General features: G+C 31.5%; 4 protein-coding genes across 8 annotated transcripts; 2 read left to right on the top strand and 2 right to left on the bottom strand.

Moving 5' to 3' along the window:
- Nucleotides 1-502: 502 nt before the first annotated feature.
- LOC108481987 (transcription termination factor MTERF6, chloroplastic/mitochondrial-like) lies at nucleotides 503-2,008 on the bottom strand. Its single transcript, XM_017785092.2, has one exon. The coding sequence runs from the start codon at nucleotides 1,834-1,836 to the stop codon at nucleotides 667-669; it is 1,170 nt and encodes a 389-aa protein (XP_017640581.1). The 5' UTR covers nucleotides 1,837-2,008; the 3' UTR covers nucleotides 503-666.
- Nucleotides 2,009-3,054: 1,046 nt separating this feature from the next.
- Nucleotides 3,055-8,491, bottom strand: LOC108483524 (cullin-1-like). 2 transcript variants are annotated; one of them, XM_017786973.2, is made up of 20 exons: nucleotides 8,233-8,491; nucleotides 7,816-7,970; nucleotides 7,588-7,687; nucleotides 6,902-7,087; nucleotides 6,765-6,812; nucleotides 6,465-6,668; nucleotides 6,301-6,378; nucleotides 6,097-6,186; nucleotides 5,928-6,008; nucleotides 5,724-5,786; nucleotides 5,598-5,633; nucleotides 5,436-5,522; nucleotides 5,199-5,348; nucleotides 5,062-5,117; nucleotides 4,855-4,975; nucleotides 4,580-4,741; nucleotides 4,301-4,444; nucleotides 3,998-4,216; nucleotides 3,752-3,919; nucleotides 3,055-3,655 (listed from the first exon to the last, which is right to left on the bottom strand). In XM_017786973.2, exons 2-20 carry the CDS (start codon nucleotides 7,953-7,955, stop codon nucleotides 3,554-3,556), a joined length of 2,235 nt encoding a protein of 744 aa, XP_017642462.1. In that variant the 5' UTR covers nucleotides 7,956-7,970; nucleotides 8,233-8,491; the 3' UTR covers nucleotides 3,055-3,553. The 2 variants fall into 2 exon arrangements, with proteins under 2 accessions (XP_017642462.1, XP_017642461.1); XM_017786972.2 differs by having other exon boundaries at nucleotides 8,334-8,491.
- Nucleotides 8,492-11,593: 3,102 nt separating this feature from the next.
- On the top strand, nucleotides 11,594-14,490 carry LOC108480360 (uncharacterized). Of its 4 annotated transcripts, none has more exons than XR_008286923.1 (3): nucleotides 11,594-12,262; nucleotides 13,812-13,994; nucleotides 14,139-14,490. XR_008286923.1 is itself a non-coding variant. In XM_017783329.2 (2 exons), the coding sequence occupies exon 1, from the start codon at nucleotides 11,676-11,678 to the stop codon at nucleotides 12,255-12,257; it is 582 nt and encodes a 193-aa protein (XP_017638818.1). In that variant the 5' UTR covers nucleotides 11,594-11,675; the 3' UTR covers nucleotides 12,258-12,262; nucleotides 12,785-13,064. The 4 variants fall into 4 exon arrangements, 2 of the variants coding, with proteins under 2 accessions (XP_017638818.1, XP_017638817.1); XR_008286921.1 differs by having other exon boundaries at nucleotides 13,812-14,000; XM_017783329.2 differs by lacking the exons at nucleotides 13,812-13,994; nucleotides 14,139-14,490 and adding an exon at nucleotides 12,785-13,064.
- A 3,084-nt stretch (nucleotides 14,491-17,574) lies between these two features.
- On the top strand, nucleotides 17,575-18,139 carry LOC108480362 (flowering-promoting factor 1-like protein 3). The gene has a single exon (XM_017783332.2). It carries the CDS (start codon nucleotides 17,617-17,619, stop codon nucleotides 17,953-17,955), a length of 339 nt encoding a protein of 112 aa, XP_017638821.1. The 5' UTR covers nucleotides 17,575-17,616; the 3' UTR covers nucleotides 17,956-18,139.
- The last annotated feature ends 4,800 nt before the right edge of the window (nucleotides 18,140-22,939 follow it).

Below are 22,939 nucleotides of genomic sequence, written 5' to 3'. Positions count from 1 at the left end.
AAATGATCAAAACGTAATTGATGTAATTGAACATAATTTACCCTATTTTTTTATTGATCTTTGTTGTGGAATACCACTAAACCAATCCCCCAGAATAAAAGCAAAATAGAGCCCAAGAACGAGGAAAAAGTGAAAGCTTCAAGAATGTCATTTTTCAAGAGTGATTGTAGGAATCAACTGAGCTAAATTCCGGGTTCAGATTCAGCTTTGTAACTCTTTAACAAATGACACGAGACAATTTAGATGCAAAAAGAACAAGGACACTAGATCAAATGCTAATTCGAGATGCCATCTCATAACGGTGACGGTATGAACCAACCAAGCTAAACTCCAAGTTCAGCTTCATATCAAAGATACTAGTTCGAGATCATTTTAGACACTAATAAGGCTGCAAATTAAACTCATTACAGTGTTGCACTTCAAACCAAGGAGATTTAAATAAAAATCAAAGCAAACAAAATGTTGAGCTTAAAGTTTCATCAATGGAAGAAAAGAATACAGCTAAAATAACATGGCTGGTTCCATTAACAATTTCGAACTACAACGAGTTTTACTGTTTCAGACCAAATTAATGACCTGAAACCAGGCAACATGAAACGAAAAGAATCCAAATCATAAGGCGCCAAAAGTAATTCCTATGGTCCAATGCTAATGCTGCAGCCTATGCTAACTCACTTCTAATGTTTGTTTTTTTTCTGAAATCTTAAGTTTTTCTTTGTAAAGCTTCAAGAGATCGGGTGCTTTGTTTACGAAACGGTCAACAAACATCCTAATGAACACCTTTTCCGATGTGTCAAACAATACAGACAATTTTAAGTCATTAACCAAACCTTGTGATAACAATTCTCGAGCAAACAGAGCCCTTGGGACAATATTCTTCCTGAAGCTCTGCCTTAAAATACTCGGTTGTTTGGCAATAAGAGTCGAACTGTAGCCCATTTTGTTCACGAGAAAATCCATTATAGCCATGACCTTATCCTCCGAAACTGTCATACACAGCGGATGCCTCCGGAAAGCTTCGTGAATCTCTTGGTCAGACCAACCCCATCTCCTATAAACATCAAACTTCTTCTCTAGTGTGGATTTGGTCATTGATTTCAAAGCAATAACCACACTGAGAAACATCTTCGTTGAAGAATCAAACCCCATTCTTTCGGCTTCCTCCACAATCTCCTTAAGCCGAACCGGATTATACAAAAGTGATCTAGGCTGACGGTTAAGCAGCACAAGGATATTCGATTCGGGGACTCCAATTCCTCTCAAAACATTCATATTCGGATACAAATACGACTCCAAATCGTACACAAGAATAGGGGTAAATCGTTTTATAGCCTTAATAGCCTTATCATCAGAGTGAAACAAGTTCCTCAGTAAATTAAAATTAGGGATAATTTGGTTCTTTAAACTATGCATCAACAATGTAGGATAGCTACTCAAGATTTTAGCAAGCTCTGGCCTTGAAAAACCTAAGGAGTGAAGATACTCTATTTTGGGCAAAAGAGTTTTCTCAGTATCACAAACAAGCAACCTTGGCCTTTTTTTTATGAGATTTAAGATTTGGGTTTTCGAAAACCCATGATTTTCCAGGAAAACAAACAGAGAGTCAGGCCTTTCAGGTGTTTCGAAATGAACATATTTTGAAGCAAATGAAGCCAATTCTGTGGAGAACCCACATTTGTTTATAAAGTATGAAACTGTAAATGAGTGTCCATTTGAGCTAATGGAGATGAATCTAAGACTAGTTGAGATTTTAATGAATGAAAGATTGAAACTTTGAGAGGCTGCCATGGCTTGCCTCCCATGAAGAAGACTAGTTCTAAAGATTGAATAAAACATGGGAATTGAAGCTCCAAAATCTCACTCACTAACCTCTTTTATGTGACCCCAGAGATAGAATCTGACTTTTCCGGCAGAGAATGGGAGAACCGAAGTTCACTGCCGGCGCCGGTTAAACCTCCAAAATCCCCCAATGGTTTTTTCCTTTTGCAATTATATAGCTCAAAATATTTAGGATAAGGTCACTCAACTATTAATATGTTTATGATTTAGGCACTCAACTTCAAAAAGTTATAAATTAATCACTAAACTATTCTAAAGTTTTTATTTAAGTTATTTGTTGTTAAGGCTTTTTTTTTTTTTTTAAGTCTAGCTAGCAGGCTCCAAATAATTTGACAACCGGTACATTGAATCAGTACTCATCAATAAGTAGAACAAGATACTTTATATCGAAGTTGATCTGACAGTTAGTGTTAGAGAAAACTTTTGAGTCGTTTAATAATTATTTTGTAACTTTTTAAAGTTGAGTAATCAAAATATAAATTTACTAGTAGTTTAGTAACTTTGGGTGTAATTTACCTATATATAAATTTAAGTTAAACTACAAGTTTAGTCAATTAATTATGCTTTAGATTATATTTTGATTATTAAACTTTAGAAAATTACAATATAATTACTAATGTTATCGATTTATTAAGGTGTTGTTAACAATTTTTTTTCTGTCATTTTCACATGAACTTTCCCTTTTTATTTTATTTTTCTCTTTTCTTCTTCTCCTCCTTAAGCCCTAAAGCTCGAGCATGAAATATCGCAACGCCTAGAGGCGAACGTAAGGGATAGACATAGGCATTTCGACCAACCCCAGAAAATCCATTATGGCTATGATCTTATCCTCAAAAAGTGTCATACACATAGGATGCCTTTGAAAAGCTTCACAAATCTCTTGCTCCGACCAACCCCATCTCCTACAAGCATCAAACTTTCCTCTCTAGCGTGGATTTGATCATTGCTCATTACCATTGCACTAAATATTTGATCTATACTAAAATTATAATTGTTGCTATGAGAATTCAACGAGGAGATATGATGAGAGGTGGTAACAGTTCGCCTTTGAAGAGCGAAGAGCCGTCGTGAGAAGTCTTTAAGTATTAAAGAGAAGAAGAAGAGCGAGAGAACAAGGTGAATAAGAGAAGAGAGGTTTGGAGAGTCTCCCCTTGCTATTTGAGAAAGCTTATATACATGAGACAATAGGGATGCTCCTTATCAATTACAGGGTAATTATAAAAGCATAAAATGCTGGTTGCATTAAGGAAAAAAGGCAGTCCTAGTATTTCAACAAATTTACAATCATAATGAAGCTTAAGTATACAAAACTTAAAACTTACACATCTCCCCTTTTAGAGGAACAATGGGGGGAATGGAGGAGCAAAACAAACAAGCATCAAACTGAAGTCATGAAATGTACTCTGTTTTTTGCAGAAACATGAAACCAGATACTAGATGGTCCCCTGCTGCACCAGACCATATTGTGGGATCGATTACAAATTTTCTGGGTTGGTTTCGGAATTTTACAACTTGACCAAACCTGGCTCTTACTGTACAAGCATCTAGCGCATCTCAGCTCCTGCTAAGCAAAATCACCAAAAGGACTCATCCGGTGGCATCTCGTTATGTTTATATGCCATTTTCACCAGGGACTGACTATGTCTAGCTGTTTCGTGCTATTTGCAGCAGCAAAATAGCTATCACTTCATGATGATAATGTCCATAGCCCGCATCATGCCAAGTACCTGAACGTATTGGGGTTATCTTTGTCCCTCTCAAGATAGTCTCGTGTAATCAAGTCCTCAATTCGCTTCTTGATCACCTTGAAATCAGGCTGCAATAATGAAATTTTGATTAGCACAACCACAGAAAGCAAGGAAGTAACAACAGCAGACATGTGTGCATAGTAGGAAAAGAGTCTGAAACGAACCTTGAACATGCGGCCTAACTGCTCGACACACTCCATAACCAACTGCTGGTGACCTAGAACTTTCCGACTCTTCATGATGCGTACAATCGAGGCATCAATGGCATACCGTCTATCCTTGTCAACATCTTCAATTACTTTCTTCTTCTCATCCACAGGGGGAAGAGGAATCTGAATGATAAACAAAGAAATCCATTAGAAGATATTATGTAAGTCAGAATATTGGTTGGTTTATTTGTTAAAAAGCACCTTGATCCTCCTCATTTTATCGGTAAACTTGGAGTTGAACTCGAACTGATCAGTGGAGGAGATGGTTTTTGTGCTTGGTTCCTTGTTCAGAATTTTATATTTAGCACATGACAACGAGTGCAAAAGTCTAACAACGTCATCATCAGTTAAGTTCAACTGTATCATGATCTCCGAATAGCTCAGTCTATCGGAGGAATTGAATAGCAGTAAGGCAGAAGCCTAAAGACCATGAAGACTTCGTGTTAGCCAAAAAATATTATAAAGGAAAACAAAGACTAGAAATAATCCTTTTGGCCATATCACCTGATATGTCGTGACAATCAACTCCATTGTTTTTGGTTCAAACTTCCCAATAAGGTTACAAGTACCCAAAGAATATATCCAAGTAAGTTTCCTGTGTTTCGTTTTTGTCTGATAGAAGTCCCTGAAAACTTCAACACACTTAATCTAAAAAGGTTTTTAGGGGAAAAGAAGGAAGAAAAAAAAGAAAGAAACCGAAGTTAGTGGCTTCAGGTAAACTTAAACTTACAAGTAGCAATACAAAAATGAAAAACGAATTGTTTGCCGCAATTATATGTATACCATCTCAGCAGGAAGGTTGAGATCAAAAGACTTGTAACTTGGCCAGAAACCAGTAGTCAAAACAGTTACTGTCAAATCGATCCCCGGATTTGCATTTGGATTATTGCTCAAATACTCCTCAAAATTTGTCTGGTTTTCCCTTGCTAATGTTAAATCTGTCACCTAAAACAACAGAAAAGCATTTGACAAAAAGATCTACACAAGAAGTTAAGAACATTTGGAAATAAGAATAGAAAGTGGCTTTCGGTGCACAAATGATAAAAACGGAAACCGACCATTCCTTCCATCTTTGAGGTGAACTGGCCGCCACACTGCTGTTTCAGCTTTGTCAATATACTTCTCTCATGGTCATCATTAGCACTCTTGTCGAAAAGAAGCCTTCGAGCGAGTTTTTTCCTACCAATAATAATTCACAAAAACAAAATTAGTTGAATATTCTCGAGCTAAATGAATTGTATTTTCAAATAAAGTGCAACATATACCGGTAGAATTCAGCAAACAAGTCCTTGTCACTAATATAAGCAAGTAGCTTCACAACCTAAAAAGAACAAGATTATATGATGTTAAGTGAAATAGGTCCTAAAATGTATATAGAACACTGTGGAAGGGCACAAGAAACCTTTTCGAGTGTTTCTTCGATGGCTTCATCACTCAATTTCTCACTTCCACCTTTCTTGAGAATATTATCACAAAAGGTAGCAAGTAGCTCCGCACTTGAGCTTCCGGCAACACCCTTGTTACAAAAGGCTTCAAAAGCCTCTTTGAGAGCCTATGGAAAATAGACAATATTAAGAACAATCTTGAAAACATGGGACTTATTTCAGAACTTATCTTGAAAACACTATCTATTACAGACCTTGTGAAAGAGAGTATGATTTTGAAAACAATCATTCACGTATGCTAGGTATTTGTCATGCAACTCAATCACTTTCCTCACGAAAACCTGAAAGCCACAAAAAAAATTAGTTTTCAAACCTTGAAACAGTCTAATGCTACGTAGAACAAATAAAAATTTTACCTGCTCTTGCAGGCCAACCACGTCCCGTTTTTCTGCCTGCTTAAGGTATAAAACATTTTGGTATGATTAGATACAAACATAAATGATATAAAAAAAAAAAGAAACTTTAAAATGAAAAATCAGAACCTTTTTGGTGCTTGCAGCATCCTCGGCCAGTTTGACCAACGCTGTGCCTTCAGCGGTAACATGCTGGAGTCAAAACAAGACCATAATAGTAAAAGTGTAAAAGAATGAAAATAATACATAGAGGATTATGGAAATAATAAATGATCATCCAATTGAAGTAATTCAAGGTATGTTATATGAGATGACTGCTAAGAAATAGTTAACCTGTTTGAAGGTACTTGACACAGGATCTAACCCTCGAGGAATTTTTGAAAAGAGTCTAAACATTCTTGACAAATCCTCCACCTAGAAAGTTAAATGAGAAAGGTGATCAATGGTTGATTAGCCAATATATCAAGCAACAAAATAAATAACTTGTGCATGCAGCAAGCACCTTGTCGTCTCTGAGCAATGCATGGCATCCAGAGTGCTCTTTATCAAGCAGTCGGTTTGCCCAGACGGAGAGCAACTCATGTTGAACTTTCTATAAAAGATCAAAAGAAACAACATTTTGAATAATGTTTAGAATGACCTTCAAGTGTAAGATTATTTCCAATACGAAAGGGCAGATTTATATAGCAAAAAAGCAAATACCAACCTCAAGTAATTTAGGCTCACTACTAGAATGCAAGTAATTTGAGACCCTATCTTTCTCTCGTTTTAAACACTCCTCAGCCTGAAATGAAAAAAGCAAAATGAACCATTAGACACTATCTAAGTGGGCAAATTAAAAGAATAGTATTAACCATATATAATGCATACTTTCAACATATAATCGGGACAAGAATCATCTACAATCCAATTTGCAGCCTTCCTTGAATAATAGGCAGCTGTATCTTTGAGCATAGTAGCCTCAAAGTCATTCTCATAGTAATCCATTTGCCCCATTCCAATTTCAACAAATATATCCAAAACATTCTTCAACAAAGCTCGATCAATCTGCTCACCCTCACGTTCTTGATCAATCTGATTTAAGATCAGGGAGGTTATTACTTGTTACTATTATTTGGCTGAAAAAAAAAAACAGGTGCACGATAAATGCGAAGAGAAAACTGAAATTACCAGAGAAATTACTGCATCCCTCACTTTTGCATTTACCTCTTGGTAGACCTTAAACCAGAGAAAATGAGCATATAAGTTCCCAATAACGTATAACGAAGTACAATGTATCATAGCAAATGTATTCAGTCAGCACATACCAACTCTCGGAAACATGTGAGTCCAACTTCATTAAGGGGAGGCAATGACCTCCGAGCAATAAAGTAGCGATCAAGGTAATGAAAGAACCGTGAAAGCCACCTAACCATAACTTTATGGTTAGTCCACCTTTTCACCAGCTCTCTCAACATAAACTCATCATGTTTTTCACGTAAAGATGGAAGTACCTATAAAGGAAATATTTTATGAATTGTATTAGTAGAGAATCAAAAGATAAAAGACATGGCACAACCAAATCTATAATCAACAGGACATGACTTGCTTTGCTACAATGATTTGACTTCAATAAATAGTTTTCCTTAAAATCCTACAACTAGAACTAAAGTACGATTCATCTGCCTCCAAAGCAAGCATATAATATATATAGAGAGAGAGAGAGAGATCATTAAAATGAACGTAACCAATTGGCCCGGATTCAGGGCAGGTTTGGGGTGAGGAGGAGTTGTAAGGCACTTTCTACGCTACCAACAAAAGAGATAGAGAGGCATTTGATTCCTCTGATACAAAAAACTTTCAGCTAGCTTGTGTTTATCGTAAAGTACTTATGTTCGATACATATTCAGACTTGGGTACGAGAGTATGATCCTTATACCGAAACAACAAGTATCACCATAAGGCACATTATCACTAAGTCCAAACATAAATAATAAGAGCAAACATTACTTACCGATGATGTGATGTATTCTTCAAAAGATTCTCGATACTTATCATACAACTGTTGAGAATAGTCGTGAGGCGGCTTTTGGGTACACATATTGTAAATGGTTCTACACATAACAAAGGTCAAGGGCACCAAAAAGAAAATATTCACAACATATGAAAACAGTAATGTCTACAATAATTCCTATAAATAAAACAAAACCAATCAAACAAAAAATGACTTAGGATCGGATACGTATAAAGCATCATATAATCCTCTGAGCTAAATTGAGGCTCTGGCAAGCCTTCAAGAATGTTCTTTAGCTTTGTAATTCCTTTTTGCATAAATTCCCATCCTTGTTCAAGGTCAATCGTTTTCCTCTCATTCATCGTCATCGAAAAAACCCTAACCTGCATCATCAAAGATTCAAATGGCATAATCAGCTAACATTTCAGCTCAAAATCACCAACATTCCACAACCTTTAGCTCAATTAACAAAAACCCCACAAATTAACAAAAGATTCCTCCATAAAATAACTTAAAAAATCAGGACTTTAAGCGACAGTGCTGATACTTGAAATAATACCAACATTTTCTCAGCAACCAAACAAGAAATTTAACATTTTTTTTCTGAAACCGTTATTAAATTGAAGTCAATAGACTCAATCTAACCTCAATAAAACGAGAAATTCATCAACTTGAAACCGGAAAAGCAAAATACATGAGAAATCGACAGATACCCTAAAAAGCAAAGAAATAATAAATAAAAACACCTGATAAAAAAATCTTCTAAAGAGGACGAAGATTGAAAGCTGAGTTCCGACAAAGCATTGAAGAAGGAAATGGAGTGTTTTCTTTTTTCCTAAAAGATCCTTTTCACTTTTTTTTCTTTGGTTGTTGTAATTTTTTTTTAATTTTATTATTATTTTCACTTCTTCTTGGTTAAAATATATCATATAAGTTGTTGTATTTTTCGAAAATTTAAAATATAGTCCATATACTTCCATTTTCAAGAATTTAGTCCCTTGACTTTTCAAATTTCAAAATTCAAGTCTAACTACCAATACTATAAATTTTTTTGTTAGATTTAAGTTCATAACAACTTTATTTTTCAATTATATTGTTGCTAAGTCAGTATTTTTTTATTTCAAAATGTCACATCAAACAAATTTAGTAGTGCTAACTATTTAACTTAAATTTCGAAATCTAAAAAGTAGGAAGATTAAATCCCTATAAATGAAAATACAAAGACTAAATTCTAAATTTTGAAAAAGTATAAGGACTTATGACATATTTTATTTTTTTATACAAGGCCTAAAAGTTCCCAAAATCCCTCTCCAACCCTTAAGAAAAAAAATAAAATGCGTTTAAACTCACGTCCTCCTATGATGGCAACAATAAAAATTTTCAAATAATTTACTAACCATTTTGTAATTTTTCGAATAGTTTAGTAACTTTAGGCGTAGTTTACCCCAAACCAAACAAACTTTCTTAAGTAATATTCTTTTATATACAGTCACCACGTATATCTAATTATTTTAAAGTTGAATCAAATTAAATTAGAGGAGCTTATGGGTCAAGTTGAGTTTAGGCTGGGTTTATGCAATATATAACTTTTCAAATTTAGGCCCAACCCCGCCTAAAAAATAGATTTACCTTTTTGCTCAAGTCTAACCCAATTTAAGATTGATAAATTCAGGCCTAACCTACCCATATTTGATTTTTTAAATTAGTTTTATTTGAGAGCATTTTTTTTAAATATATAATACACTAAATGCACTAAAAAGGTCAAAATAAAATATTTCTAACACATTAAAAACTATTTATATTAAAAACACTACCATAAATATAACAAATATTTTATTATATTAAAAACATTAATAAATATGATAAATATTTATTGCATTAAAATTTTATATTTTAGTTGGATAATGAGTTTAATTATTATTGGGTTAATAATTTAATATCAATATCAATATATATAAATAATTATTATTTAACATATATAATTAATATAATTTTTTTATAACATAATATATTTGGGCCAAGCCAGATTCGAGTAAAAAAATACTGCCCAAGGCTCAATCCATATAGAAAATGGACTTTAAATTTTACCCAATCCCATTTTTTTATCTTCTTATTTTATTCAAACCCTCTCATTTTTTTAGCAAACTTTTAAACTTGGGCAAGTGATCCAATCCATAAGTAGGTTTAGATTGAATCCTAAATGAAAAATAAAAAATAAAAACTCTTATAATCGTGTCTATTTTCGCCTTCTTAAGACTTAAACTTAAGCTTTGTTTATCATTAATGTTGAAAAGTACTTTTTAATCCGAACCATAACTTTTTTAACCTCATTTTTAAACGTGGATTTTATCCCAAACCAAAGCAATAAATATTTTTAGATTTTGGAAAAGTGTTTTTTTTTTAATGTATTTATCTTTTTATCACTCATTAAATTCTATAATTTATAATATCATGTTTAACATGAACATTTCATATTCTCAAAAACACTTATTGACAGCAATGATAAATATAGTTGAATTTTTCAAAAGTATTTTTCCGTAACACTTTTTAACATCAATGATAAACTGGTTATTTATTAGTAAGTCAATTAACAATCTCAACTAGAGATCAATTAAGTTTTAGCTTGATTGGCATCGGCATTGTTGCCAAGGTAAGAGGACATGAGTTTGAGTGAGTTGAAACACATTATCCTCCTAGTTAAGGGTTGAGGAGAGATTATGACTAGTTCTAACCATTATATAAAAATGAACATATGATAAGAACTTATAACGAGATTAATGTTTAAAAAAAATTTTAAACTAGAGATATAATTCCTAATTCAAATCCGAAAACTCTACCTTATTTATTAAAACCCAACCAAATTCATCCCATTTAAATTCAAAATAATTCGAAAAAATTAATTAAATCTAAAATAATTCTAATAAAATAACTAAAAATAAAATAAAATTCACCTAACTCGCCAAGTTGTTCCAATTTACAATTTTACAGCAAGCTCAAGTCAACACTTTTATCATCCATTATTAATTACATTGCTAGTCCTTACATTATGCGTAACTCAATTAACTATCTCAATCAGTGTCATCAATCCTAATTCAAATCCAAACTTGATGGAACTCGATTTCGCCTAACTCATCCCATCTAAATTCAAAATAATTCGAACAAAAAATAACTAAATCTAAAACAATTCCAACAAAATAGCTCAAAATTTTTAAAATTGACCTAGCCAAGCAACTTGCCCAATTTACAATTTTTATACCAAGCTAAATTCAACACTTCCATCATCCATTAATAAATTTTGTTGCTAGTCCTTGCAGTATACGTAAGTTATTGATTTAGTCTCTATATTTGAACTTTATTCTTTTTAGTCATTGTAATTTTTTTTTTTGGAAATTAAAGTACTAATCCAAACAATAGTAATTAACTTGTTTAGCTTGATTATGCTATAAGCAGGGGCAAAATCAAGGGGATTGGCAAGGGTCTTGACCCCCTAAAATAAAAAAAAATTTATTTAGGCCCTTTAAAATTTTTTAAATTTTAAATTAATAAAGATAAAATTGCATTTTGGCCCCCTAAAAATGACAAAAATTTGATTTAATCCTTAATATATTATAAAGATATAGACTACTAGAATGGTGAAATTATATTTTTACTATTGTAAAAGTTACAATTTAATTTCGCCCCCTAACAAAATTTTATGGCTTAGCCCCTAGCTATTAGTCTCATACTATGCATAAGTTGAGAATTTAATAGTTGTTCTCAATTTTCAATCATTTTATTTATATACTTTTATTTTTAAAATTTGTAATCACGGCTCAAATGTTAGCCGTTAAATTCATTAACTAAAATAATGTATTTTTTTACGAGTATCTTATGGAAATTACAAACTGAAATTTTGAAATTCAAAAGGTACATAACTTAAAAGAGACCAAATTAAAATATAAAAACTGAAACTGCAATTTAAGCATAATATAAGGACTAAAAGAAGAATTTTTAACTTTAATAACCCCTCATCTAAAACCCTACTGAACCATCATTTAAGAACAAAACAAAAAGCCAAATCCACTGCAAAACCCTAATCAAAAGCAAAGATGAGGCCTCTAGACGAGAAAGAAACCACCGCCGTTTTCGAAAAAATCTTTAAATTCACCGGGAACAACCTGAAGAACATAGTCGAGAACCCATCTCATGAAGGACCCGACAAGGAACCCGGTCGCTATTGTTTCAGGCTACACAAAAACAAGGTCTATTACGTCAGCGACTCCCTCGTCAAACGAGCCACTAACGTCGCCAGAACCAAGCTGGCTTCCATTGGAACCTGCGTAGGTAGGTTCACCCACGGTGGCAACTTCCATCTGACCATCGAATGCTTAAACCTCTTGGCTGCTAACGCCAAGCACAAGGTTTGGCTGAAACCCACGTCGGAGATGTCGTTTCTTTACGCGAATCACGTTTTGAAAGGTGGGCTAGGGAGGATAACGGAGAGCATTGCGCCTGGTGATGGGGTTGTGGTTTTTTCCATGTCGGATTTGCCTTTGGGGTTTGGGGTTGCGGCGAAGAGTACACAGGATTGTAGGAAATTAGATCCTAATGCCATTGTCGTGCTTCATCAGGCTGATATTGGGGAGTATTTGAGGATGGAGAATCAGCATGAGCATATAATTGAAGAATAAATCGGGTATTTTTAATATTATTTGTTATCAAATTTGGAATTTTTAGGTTGAATTTTGTTTTAATTTATCTGTTACTGCCTTCTTTAATCTTGTTGAATTTAAGTATTTGCTGCTTAATTTGTTATACTATGTCTTGGTTCAAATATTTGATGTAATAGTTTTACTGTATGATTCTTTGGTTTTTCGTTTTCCCTGAAGTATTTATGTATATATTCATATATAGTCATAGTTGTTGAAACCGGAGCAGTCATTCGGACCGGGTTTTTCTTGATATATCTATGTATATATTCACATATAATCATAGTTGTTGAAACTGGATGGTCGACCGGAAACAGGCTGGTATATTGGTCTAGAGTAAAAGAGAGAACCGGTTGACTTGTGACCCGGGATACAAAATCGGTCGAGTCAGTGGTCGAATTGGGTTTTATTCATTTTTTTGAAATTTTAGGATTTTTTTAATAATTTATTTAATTGAAATCATGGATATATGCTTCTGTATGTTAATCGGACTCAGGTTCATGTGTCAGATGCAGGTGCGCGTTTAATACGGGCGTTCATTTTCCATGTTGAAGTTTGTTCTGAATGTTTGGAGGGTCATATTCTCCTGTCATACCTAGATATGTGTTAGATGTTCTGTTAAATTTAGGGACTTGAAAAACAATGCAAAATAGGAGTAACATAGCTCCGAGAAAATACTAAAGATTTAAAGATGGATTTCGAGATGTTGGTTAATTGAAACAGAAATTTTTGCTTGTAGTGCCTATGTTATGTGTATGACTTGTGTCTCGAAATAGTAGAGTTTTAAAATGTAGCTTGGTATGATAGCTTTTTGTATAACCTGTATTTTATTAGTGAAAGGAATAGGTTTACTGCATGGTTCTTCGTTTTTCTTGAAGTATTTATGTTCAGAACCTATGTTTTGATATAATATAGCGCATCAAGGGTCTTACAAATACATGAAAAAACGTAGAAGAAATTAAACATACCTCTGTTAGACATATTCGCATATAAAACATGCTTATCCCAGTAGTGACATTGGGTTTTATCATTCCTATTGCAATGTATCTGTTGATCTATGCTTTGAGAAAGTTTTATTAAACATGCTTTTATATTAGTCTGAATTTGCGAGTGAATGTTAATTGGTCTTGAGTTTTGAGTGTCAGATACGGGTATGTCTTTGACACCGGTATTCATTTTTTCCTTTTGAAGTTTTTTCTATACATTTGGAAGATTATATTCTCATGTCATACATAGATTGGTGTTAGACGTTGTATCAACTTTAGGGACTTAAGAAACGAAAATTCGGAGTAACATAGCTCTGAGAAAATACAAAAGAGTTAAAAGATGGATTTTGAGATGCTGGTTAATTGAAACCAGAAATTTTTGCTTGTAGTCAAATTTTTGGAATTGGACCGGCTATTGGTTCTGTGTCTTATCGGTCCAAATCAAATAAATTATTAAAAAATTATAAAACCTGTTCAATTATCTGTTCACCCAATTTTTTAGTTTGGTTCAACTAGTTTGTGGGTTAACCAATTTTTTGCCTCTCTCCAGACAGGTACCCCGGCAGGTTTCTGGTCCAACTGGCCGGTCCAGTCCAATTTTGAAAACACTGCTTGTAGTGCTTATGTTATGTCTATGAATTGTGTTTCAAAATCTTAATCAGCTAGGATAATTCAAAATGCAGCTTGGTGTGATAGCTTTGTTCATGCCTCAATACTTTTTTTTCAATAAGGGGTACGGGTAAGGGTTGTCTAGGTTCTTGTGTATTACCATCACTTAACATGATCTTCTGTTTCACATCCCTAATAAGCAGCTATGTTGCTTTCACTTTCCAATTTTCTTAAAGTTCTGTTGTCTAATATTGTGTCCATGACATAGGTACGGGGATACGAGCGTCATCAAACTCAGTGGTGTGCTTATAGCCTCCAATGTCATCTAAGTCAAGTTGATAGTCAATTTTCTCAGTGCTTTTTGTGTACACTAGTGAGGGTATGTGACTGTAATTGAATGGGAAATTATGGCTATTAGCATCTCTGTTACTCGGGTTCTAGTCGGTATTGGGCACGAGTGCTTAACTTTTTAAAAGTTATTTTTTCATATATTTGAAGAATTATATCATATATTAGCAGCTTGAAGACTCAAAATCCGAGGTTAATGCATTTGTTGTCGTCGTTGGGTCAATAATTTATACATTTATAAAGAACATTAATGAATATCAATTATTTGTAAATGGCTAACATCAGTTTTAATTCCGTTATTATTTTCTAAAACTTTTAAAAATATCATTATTTATTTAATATCTAGTAGTTATATTTTATATGTTTTCTTTTATTAAATTTTGAAATATGGACAATTTAACATAATTTTTGTTTACATTATAGTATCATAAATATATATATTTAATCTTTATGTGATATAATTTGCATAGATATAAAATTGGGTCGATTGGACTTGGCCCTTGAATGTTAAAGTCGGAGCTATCATTTTTGAACGATCTTAATTTTTTATTTAAGCTTATTTTTTAGTATAATAATATAGTTTTATTTAATATGCATGTAACATATGAAACATCTAACAAATAGTTAATTAATTTTAATTTAGATGAAATTAAATCCACATAATATACATGAATAACATATAAAATTGAATTAAATAAATATAAATCATATAAAATATTAGGAAAAAAAGTTAATTTAGTTTTATTAAGATAATGTAAGTGAACTTTTTTTATATTATTTTAGTATATATCGTATAAACAACTGCTTGTATTAAGAGGTGATTGTTATTTGAATGAGATAGGATTTTCATTTTTTTTTCTTTTAGAATTTAGAAGTTTTTTGGCTCGATCAATTTGATTCATTTTAGTCTGAGTTTGCGTTTAGAATTTTTTATTTTGGATAGGCTCGATCAAACTTAGATCATTTTACTACTTAAAATATTTTCCTATTTTGGACGGAATAAATCTTACTCGACCTAATCCATAAACAATTTTAATAAAATTAAGCTCCAATGATTGTGAGCAAGGAGCAAAAGCATCTTTGTTTGTGAATCTAATTTTGGATTCTAATAAAAATGTTCTTTCCCAGAGATTCTGATGGATATGGTTTTAGGGATTTTGGAAGAATCATCCTATATCTATAATAGAAATTCCTTCATTCTCACTTATCTTAATTGGGTTGACTCCAATTATTAAATATTGTGTTCAAAGCTTGGCTTGAGCGGTCTTGCATAAAGCTATTATAAACAAAATATCAATTTAAGAATAATAAAAAGATTTGAATATTACGAAAAAGTATGAAATAGAAAGATGAATTTAGAAGATCAAGTTAAATCTTCATCAACGAGAGAGAGAAAAAGATCTAGGAAGAGGGTTTGGAGACCCGCCATTGGTGCGATTGGAGTAGTGGATAAAGGAACATTTTGTGCTATAAAAGCCTAAAATTCCATGCGTCAAGGTTAGGGTTGGTTGGGGTTACTTGGGTGCTAGAATCTAGCCAGCATCTTTAATCTAATTGGTAAGTAATTTGAATAGGTTTATTTATTGTAAAATTTTGAATGTATTAAGTTTTTGTAAGGGATGTACTGTTAAAGTCGTTTGAGATATACATTTAATCAAAATTTAAAGATATTTATAAACTATACCTGAAGTCTTGATCAATCAACTTCAATAAGTTACAAAATAGTCATTTAATTATTCGAAAGTTTTCGTTTAAGCTATTGGATTGTTAAAATTGTCACTGTATGCCCTTTTCCGTTTGCACCGTTGGTATCAATTGAAAGCTTTCATTTTCTCATCTTTCTAAGATTTACTTTTTTCATAAAACGACTTTTAAAAGTCACGAATCTATAAACCAAAATTCAAATGGCTTTCTTTTTCTCTGATCTCCAATGTCTACCATCTGACCAATTTGGATATAAGGTATGTTATTCTACTCATCAGTAGGTACTGTTCCACCGTACTAATTGTAAAAAAACTTAACAACCCAATAACTTAAATAAAAATTTTAAATAATACAATGACTATTTTATAACTTTTAAAATTAAATAACTAACTTGTAAACTTAATAATAATCTAAAGACCTTTAATTAATTTACCCTTTTATTATCGAAAAATAGTATTAATCTAAAAGAAAATGTAACAACATGTAGATATATGCAATAATAGTTGAAAATAGATATCGATATTAAAAACAGTTTTCTTTGAACAATCTTATAATATGTTTTGATCATTCCTAACCTATAAATAGAATGATAATACGTTTCGGCGCACTTAAACTCACATCTTTTTACGTTGGCAATAATACTCATGCCAATCGAGATAAGACTCAATCGACATTTTTATTAAAGCTAATAATATATTACATTTTATAAAAAATAATATATTATATTGCATCATATTCCAAAATTACTTTAATTAGTGAGACAGCATTTATTCATGTAGCATTATATATATAAAAATATATATAAATATATATATATATAACTTGAATATTTGACCCACTTTATTTTTCGATGATGCCCCCAGCCATGGATTCCCTTATCGAATATTAAGAGCATTCTGATAGTATACAATTTCTGTGTTTAAACTCATATTACTATTAAAATTGGAATAATTTTACATAAATTTTATAATAATTATGCATATAAATTTTCGAATTAATGTAGATATTTTTTACATAAATTGATTTTTTTATTTTTAATATATTAATCATAAAAATTTAAAATATATATGAAACTGCTTTAATTTTTCACTAAAAAAATATAAATATAAAATTGATGTATTAGATTATTTCCAATATTTTTCCAAGAAAAACAAAAATAAAGACAAATATTCCCATGGTGGGGTTAATTTAAAAGACTTATTATATACAGATAGATATATAAGGAGTCCCTTAAATCTTCTTATGCCCACATCCATTGTAGTTGTCCCCATTGCAGCCTTGATCTCAATGCATCCTTAACATCATTTTGATCCATCGAGCTCTAACTCGACTCTATAGTTCTCGAAAAGAGTTATAAATCTTAAATTAATAATACATTAAAAATAATTTCGGGATATATTGAGATATATTGTGAACTTTGATGAACTAAAATAAATGATATTTTCCGTATTGATACGAATCAAGATACATGAACTCACTCACCCTCACTTTCACTCCCATTTCCTCTTCACTTTTAGGCCCACATTACCATTCCCTATGACTAAACCATCCCATACCTTGTTTCTCTTGTTCTTTCCCTCTCAATCCACCCTTTACAGCCCTCAACTCACCTATATATATACACCCCCCCACAAACTACCCCCATTGCCAATACCTTTTCTATAGCTATATCCTCCCCCCTTTTCGATAAACCAATGTCCGGCGTTTGGGTTTTCAAGAACGGCGTTGTTCGTCTCGTCGAAAACCCTGGGGTTGACTCATTTGATGGAAGCCGTCAGGGTTCCAATACTCGTCGCAAATTGCTTATCCACACTCCATCTAACGAAGCAATCACTTCTTACGCGGTTCTCGAGCATAAGCTATCAATTCTGGGGTGGGAAAGATACTACGATGACCCAGACCTTCTTCAATTCCACAAACGATCCACTGTTCATCTGATCTCGCTTCCGAAAGATTTCAGCAAGTTCAAATCCATGCACATGTTTGACATCGTCGTCAAGAACCGTAACATGTTTGAAGTTAGGGATGTTTAGTTCCAATATTCAGTCTTTCGTCATCTTTTCTTCTTCTTTCCTTTGTGTAATTAGGGTTAAAAACAAAACTAATTGCTAAGTATTTAAATTTTTGGTCGCAGATACATTTTCAATGGTTATACTGTATATCTGGATCAATTGTAGTAAAGAGTTGGTATTTAATATACTACGTAATTATCTTAAATATATTAACTATTTCTTTATTTTCCGATCGCCTGGAAGGGACAAAAGAAACATATTGTTTTTTCTTCAATAATTTCTGATCTCTACTGGACCTCTTAGTAGGGTTCGAACCTAGATGAAGTTCTGACCATCTATCAGAGAAAAAAGAACAAATGGATCTTGTAGGATTTCCAAGAAATGATAATGTACTTTTTTTTTTAATTTCACAAACAACTTTAAAAATTAACATGTATTTTTGTAATATTTATTTTTTAATATTTTAATATACCCTGTAAAATACTTACGATAAAATATACTAATACCATACAATAAAGACCCATAATGTCACGTGTTTGAGCCGAAGCATGTCTATCCAATATGTATGGAAGGATAGTGTCTTGTTACTCTTTATTTCTCCTCTCAATATGAAATTAATTTCCAAGGAAAATGAAAATCCGACAAAATGCCAGCTCAGCTGGTAAGAAGAGCAGACAAAAATGCCAACTCAGCTAGTCAGGAATATAGGCTGTAATTCGTATTTTATTGTTTTATGATTAAATTTAAGGTAAATTATACTTAAAGTCACCGAATTATAGTAAATTTATATTTTAGTCACTTTAAAAATTACAAAACAATCATTAAATTATTTAAAAATTTACATTTAAGTAACTTATAGCCTTTTCCATTCACATCGCTTGCAGCAATTAAAATATTTCTGTTCTCTTCTACAATTCTTTTTTTTTTTAAGAAACAAATTTGAACGTTACAAACTAACAAACCAAAATCTAAAAGGTTTTCTTTTTTGATCACAGATATTGATTATTAAATCGATTTGGATCTAAGGTATGTTATTCTATTCGTTGATGGTATTGATCCATCGTACTAATTGTTGAATCGTCGCTTGGAACTCACTCGCTGAGCTTCTTTCTTTTAAAAATAAATTTAATATTCTAGTGACTTTAATAAAGATTTCAAATAATTCAATAATCATTTTATAACATTTTTTAAGTTGAGTGAATAAAATAGTTTTAAGTCTTAAATTTAAAATACTTTATATTTATATAAATTTTCATTTGTTAATAATTTGTATTATATGAATTTTAGAATATAGATGATTTATTTTGTATAATATATGATCGTGTATTAATTATTATGGGAGTCAAATGTGCGCAGCCAAAATTAGATATTTCCATTGCTGTGTTCTGCTGTGTTCGAAGCTGACAAAAAATCTGAGATTTGTCTTCAGCTATAACATTTTATCCACAAAATCGTAAGAGGATTAAAGGTAAATATATGTAATCCAACCGAGTTGAGTCGAGTATAAAATTATGTGAATTTTGAATTTAAATTTGATTTAAAATTTAATTTAAGTTCGATTAAACTTTACTTTTAAAGTTTGAATTTAATTCGAGAATTGAGTTAATCGAGTTCACTCGATTATTCATGTTAGTAAGATGTTTGAATATAATTTGAAAATTAAAATTCGACTTAATTATTATCGAGTCAAGTACAACTATCAAGGTAGTCAAATTCAATTATATTTGTTTGATTCAATAGACCGTAAAATTAATTAATCTTTTTTATTTTTAATCAGTAACAAAATTTTCAATTTAAACTCAAATTTGTTAAAATTTGAAGTCAAGCATGATAATCAAACTCGTTCTAGCTAGATAAACAAGCCTAATTGAGCTAGCTCAAATAATTCAATCGCTATATTTGATCATACTCGATACGTAAATTATTGATATTTGACTGGACAAGAGTATCGATATCATGATCCCTTGAGTCAGATAGTAATGAAGCTCTCTCAAAATTTTTGAAAATTCTTTTTAGGCTTTTAAATTAAAAAAAAAAAGTTACCCCCAATTTTTTTTTTTTTTTTTGAATTTCACATTATACCTTACAATTTTTTTAAAATTAGATTTCATCAAAATTTTTGTCAAATCTTATTAAGTTTTTCAAAGTTTTAATCAAATCTTTTAAATTTTTTAAACCAGAAAAAGGCCTTCGCAGTCTCTCTCAATTTCGAAATTGAGAAGATTGGTCCCTTTAAAAAATCAAAGGAATTTAATTCTTGTCAATTTTGAAAGTGAGTAATTATGAATAATTAATCACGACGTTATTGTTTTCCATCAATTGTACTTAATTGTAACTGATATAATAACAAATTTATCCCTCAAAATTTACATATTTTTTAATCAATTTGGTCCTAATTTAACAAATTTATCCTGCAACATTTAGATAAATGTGTAAATATTGAGAATGAATTTATTGGGTTTTTAGAATTAAGATAAAATGACGAAATATATAAACATTTAAGACTAAATTTGTTATTATATCGATAAAAATTATGTACAAATGATGGAATACATTAATATTGTAATTAATTACCATTAATTGCTCAATTTTGAAATTGAGAGAAAATCGAGATACCTTTTTACCTTTTTAAACACTCTCATTAAATCTTCTATTTTTTTAAAGTTTAATTAAACCCCTAAATCTTAACATCGTAAACCATCCATGTCAGCACCTACCTTATGGTATTGATTTTTTTTTTGAACTTTATAGGTATGTATCATATATGTTCTTTTCGATACAAGGTTTAAAACTATCTATAATTTCTCTTTAACTTTTAAATAAGAGGATAATGCGTTTTAGTACACTCAAACTCGTGTCCTCTTGCACTAAGAACAATACTAATACCAATCAAATTAAAATTTAATCGATTTTTGATATTGATACTTAGAATAAAAATATCAAGACTCTCGATTATACCCTACGATCACATACCATGGATGAATGTTTCCAACTTTAGGGTAAGGCCAATAGTTCAAAAAAAACACGTGCTCCTTCATATGTTAGCCGCATTTTTAAATTTTTACAGGCAGTTTTAATTTAACTTGTGCGGAATCAACACGTGTGGAATCGAAAAGAAAATCCACCAATGATTTTTCTTATTTTAGAAAGAAAAAAAAAGGGATCTGGAAAAGTTTTATTTTCTAGATTTGATTAGATTCAGTTATGGCAGTCGAAGCCCCATTCCTTGGTTGAATGGGCTGCAATTATACATTGACATCGAGTAGTCAATTTCCTTCCAGTTCCAGTTGAGCTGTTTGTTTACCGAGAAAGTGGAAAAGGAAAATAAAAAGAGTTGATGAAAGTCAAGAAAAGTAGGATAAAGGATGGGGGCCGAAAGCAATGAGAATTCCATAAAAGTAGGTTTTTTTTGTTTTTTAAATTGAAAAAAGAATAAAAATTAAGTGTTGAATTCTAAGTACTAAATTTGAATCATAGAAATTAAGGCTTTTTTTAAAATTTATTAAAAAAATTTAATAATTTTTAACATATCTGATAATTCAAATTAAAAAAATAAATGATAGAATTTTTCACCGACGAAAGGTTATTTCGACATTTAATTTTAAGTAATATACAAAACATATTTTATAACTCAAATTTAGTACTTAATTTTTCAGTTTATAAAACAACACCAAGTGTTGAATATAAATATATTTTGATAAATGAAAGCTTTAAATATTAAATAAAAAATTTAAGAATATCCAAACTAATAATATAAATAATTAATTTTGTTGATTCAAGTTACTAACAAAAAGAAAAGGACAATGGAGAAGAGTGTCGATTTATCTGTAACAAGCAAAGAGCTGAGGTAAAGAGAAGGATAAGATGGATTGCTAAGGTTGCTATGTAGGGTTTTTAGGGGGGAAGGAGTTTATCCTTAGTTCCTTATGCACTCAGGCTTATATATGGAGTCATTCTTTGTCCCATAGTGCCACATAACCGACAATATAGTGTCCTATATGGTTATGTGTTTTGGTCAATTATCATCATGAAGTGTACTACATGATGTTGCTTTGATATTCTCGTCTTTGGGGTTGTATTGTTATGCATTAGTGGTCCTCATGAAGGTGTGTAGCAAGTTGTCTTTATGTTAATTTAGACAAGATTTGTGGAAAGTCACTTGCGGGTCACCCCGCATGAAAGGTTGGTAGGGATTGTTCTTTGTGGAGGGTTGTATACGAATCTCCCCTAATAGAGAGTCATGGACAGACTATCCAATAGCTTGTCACGTGTCATGATGAGGTGAGGTATCAGAAATTTAAATTATTATGATTTGATTCTTATTTAAATAATAATATAATGTCAAGATAAAATATTTATAAATGATTAAAAAAATGAAGAGTCGTTCTGAATTTATTTGTCAAATTGAGCAGTTTTTTTATTATATGATTTATTGATTGTGTATTTATATGATGTAATAAATATAAACAATTATAGAATATTTTAATTGATAAAAATATAATTTTTAAAAGACAGACAAAAGGAGTGGAATAAGTATTTAGTAAAATTACCTTGACTTTCAAAAATAAAAAACGTAACCCTAGATTTTAGAGCAATTTGGTACGAAATTCATACAACATATTGGGTTTTGCAATCCCTAATTTCGCTTTCTTAGCATTACCAATGGGGTGTATGGGTTAGAAGAGCTCGATGTCCTTTGAGCAACCATTTGTCTGTTGGGCCTTTTGAAACAAGATAGGTGTTGGACAATTATGTGTTAGTGTCACGGGTTGTTGATCAAAACCCGTGATAAATGTACACGGAACGTTCTATAAAAGTCAACGGATTAAATAAGACTCATTTGATCCACTTGAACTGGTTTAATTTGTGGAATATATGGAAAAACTCATATACTTAATCTCTAATAAAACTAGAGTTAACATGCTAAATATTGTAAATACTAAAAGGTAAGATTGTATAAAGTTTAAATCCTTTAAAACTCTATCTTGTAGATAGATTTTAATAT

The sequence above is a fragment of the Gossypium arboreum genome, chromosome 1, assembly GCF_025698485.1.
Source record: "Gossypium arboreum isolate Shixiya-1 chromosome 1, ASM2569848v2, whole genome shotgun sequence".
Taxonomy (NCBI): Eukaryota; Viridiplantae; Streptophyta; class Magnoliopsida; order Malvales; family Malvaceae; genus Gossypium; species Gossypium arboreum.
The sequence above is the reverse complement of the archived record's forward strand: the minus strand, read 5'-3'. Positions and strand labels throughout refer to the sequence as shown.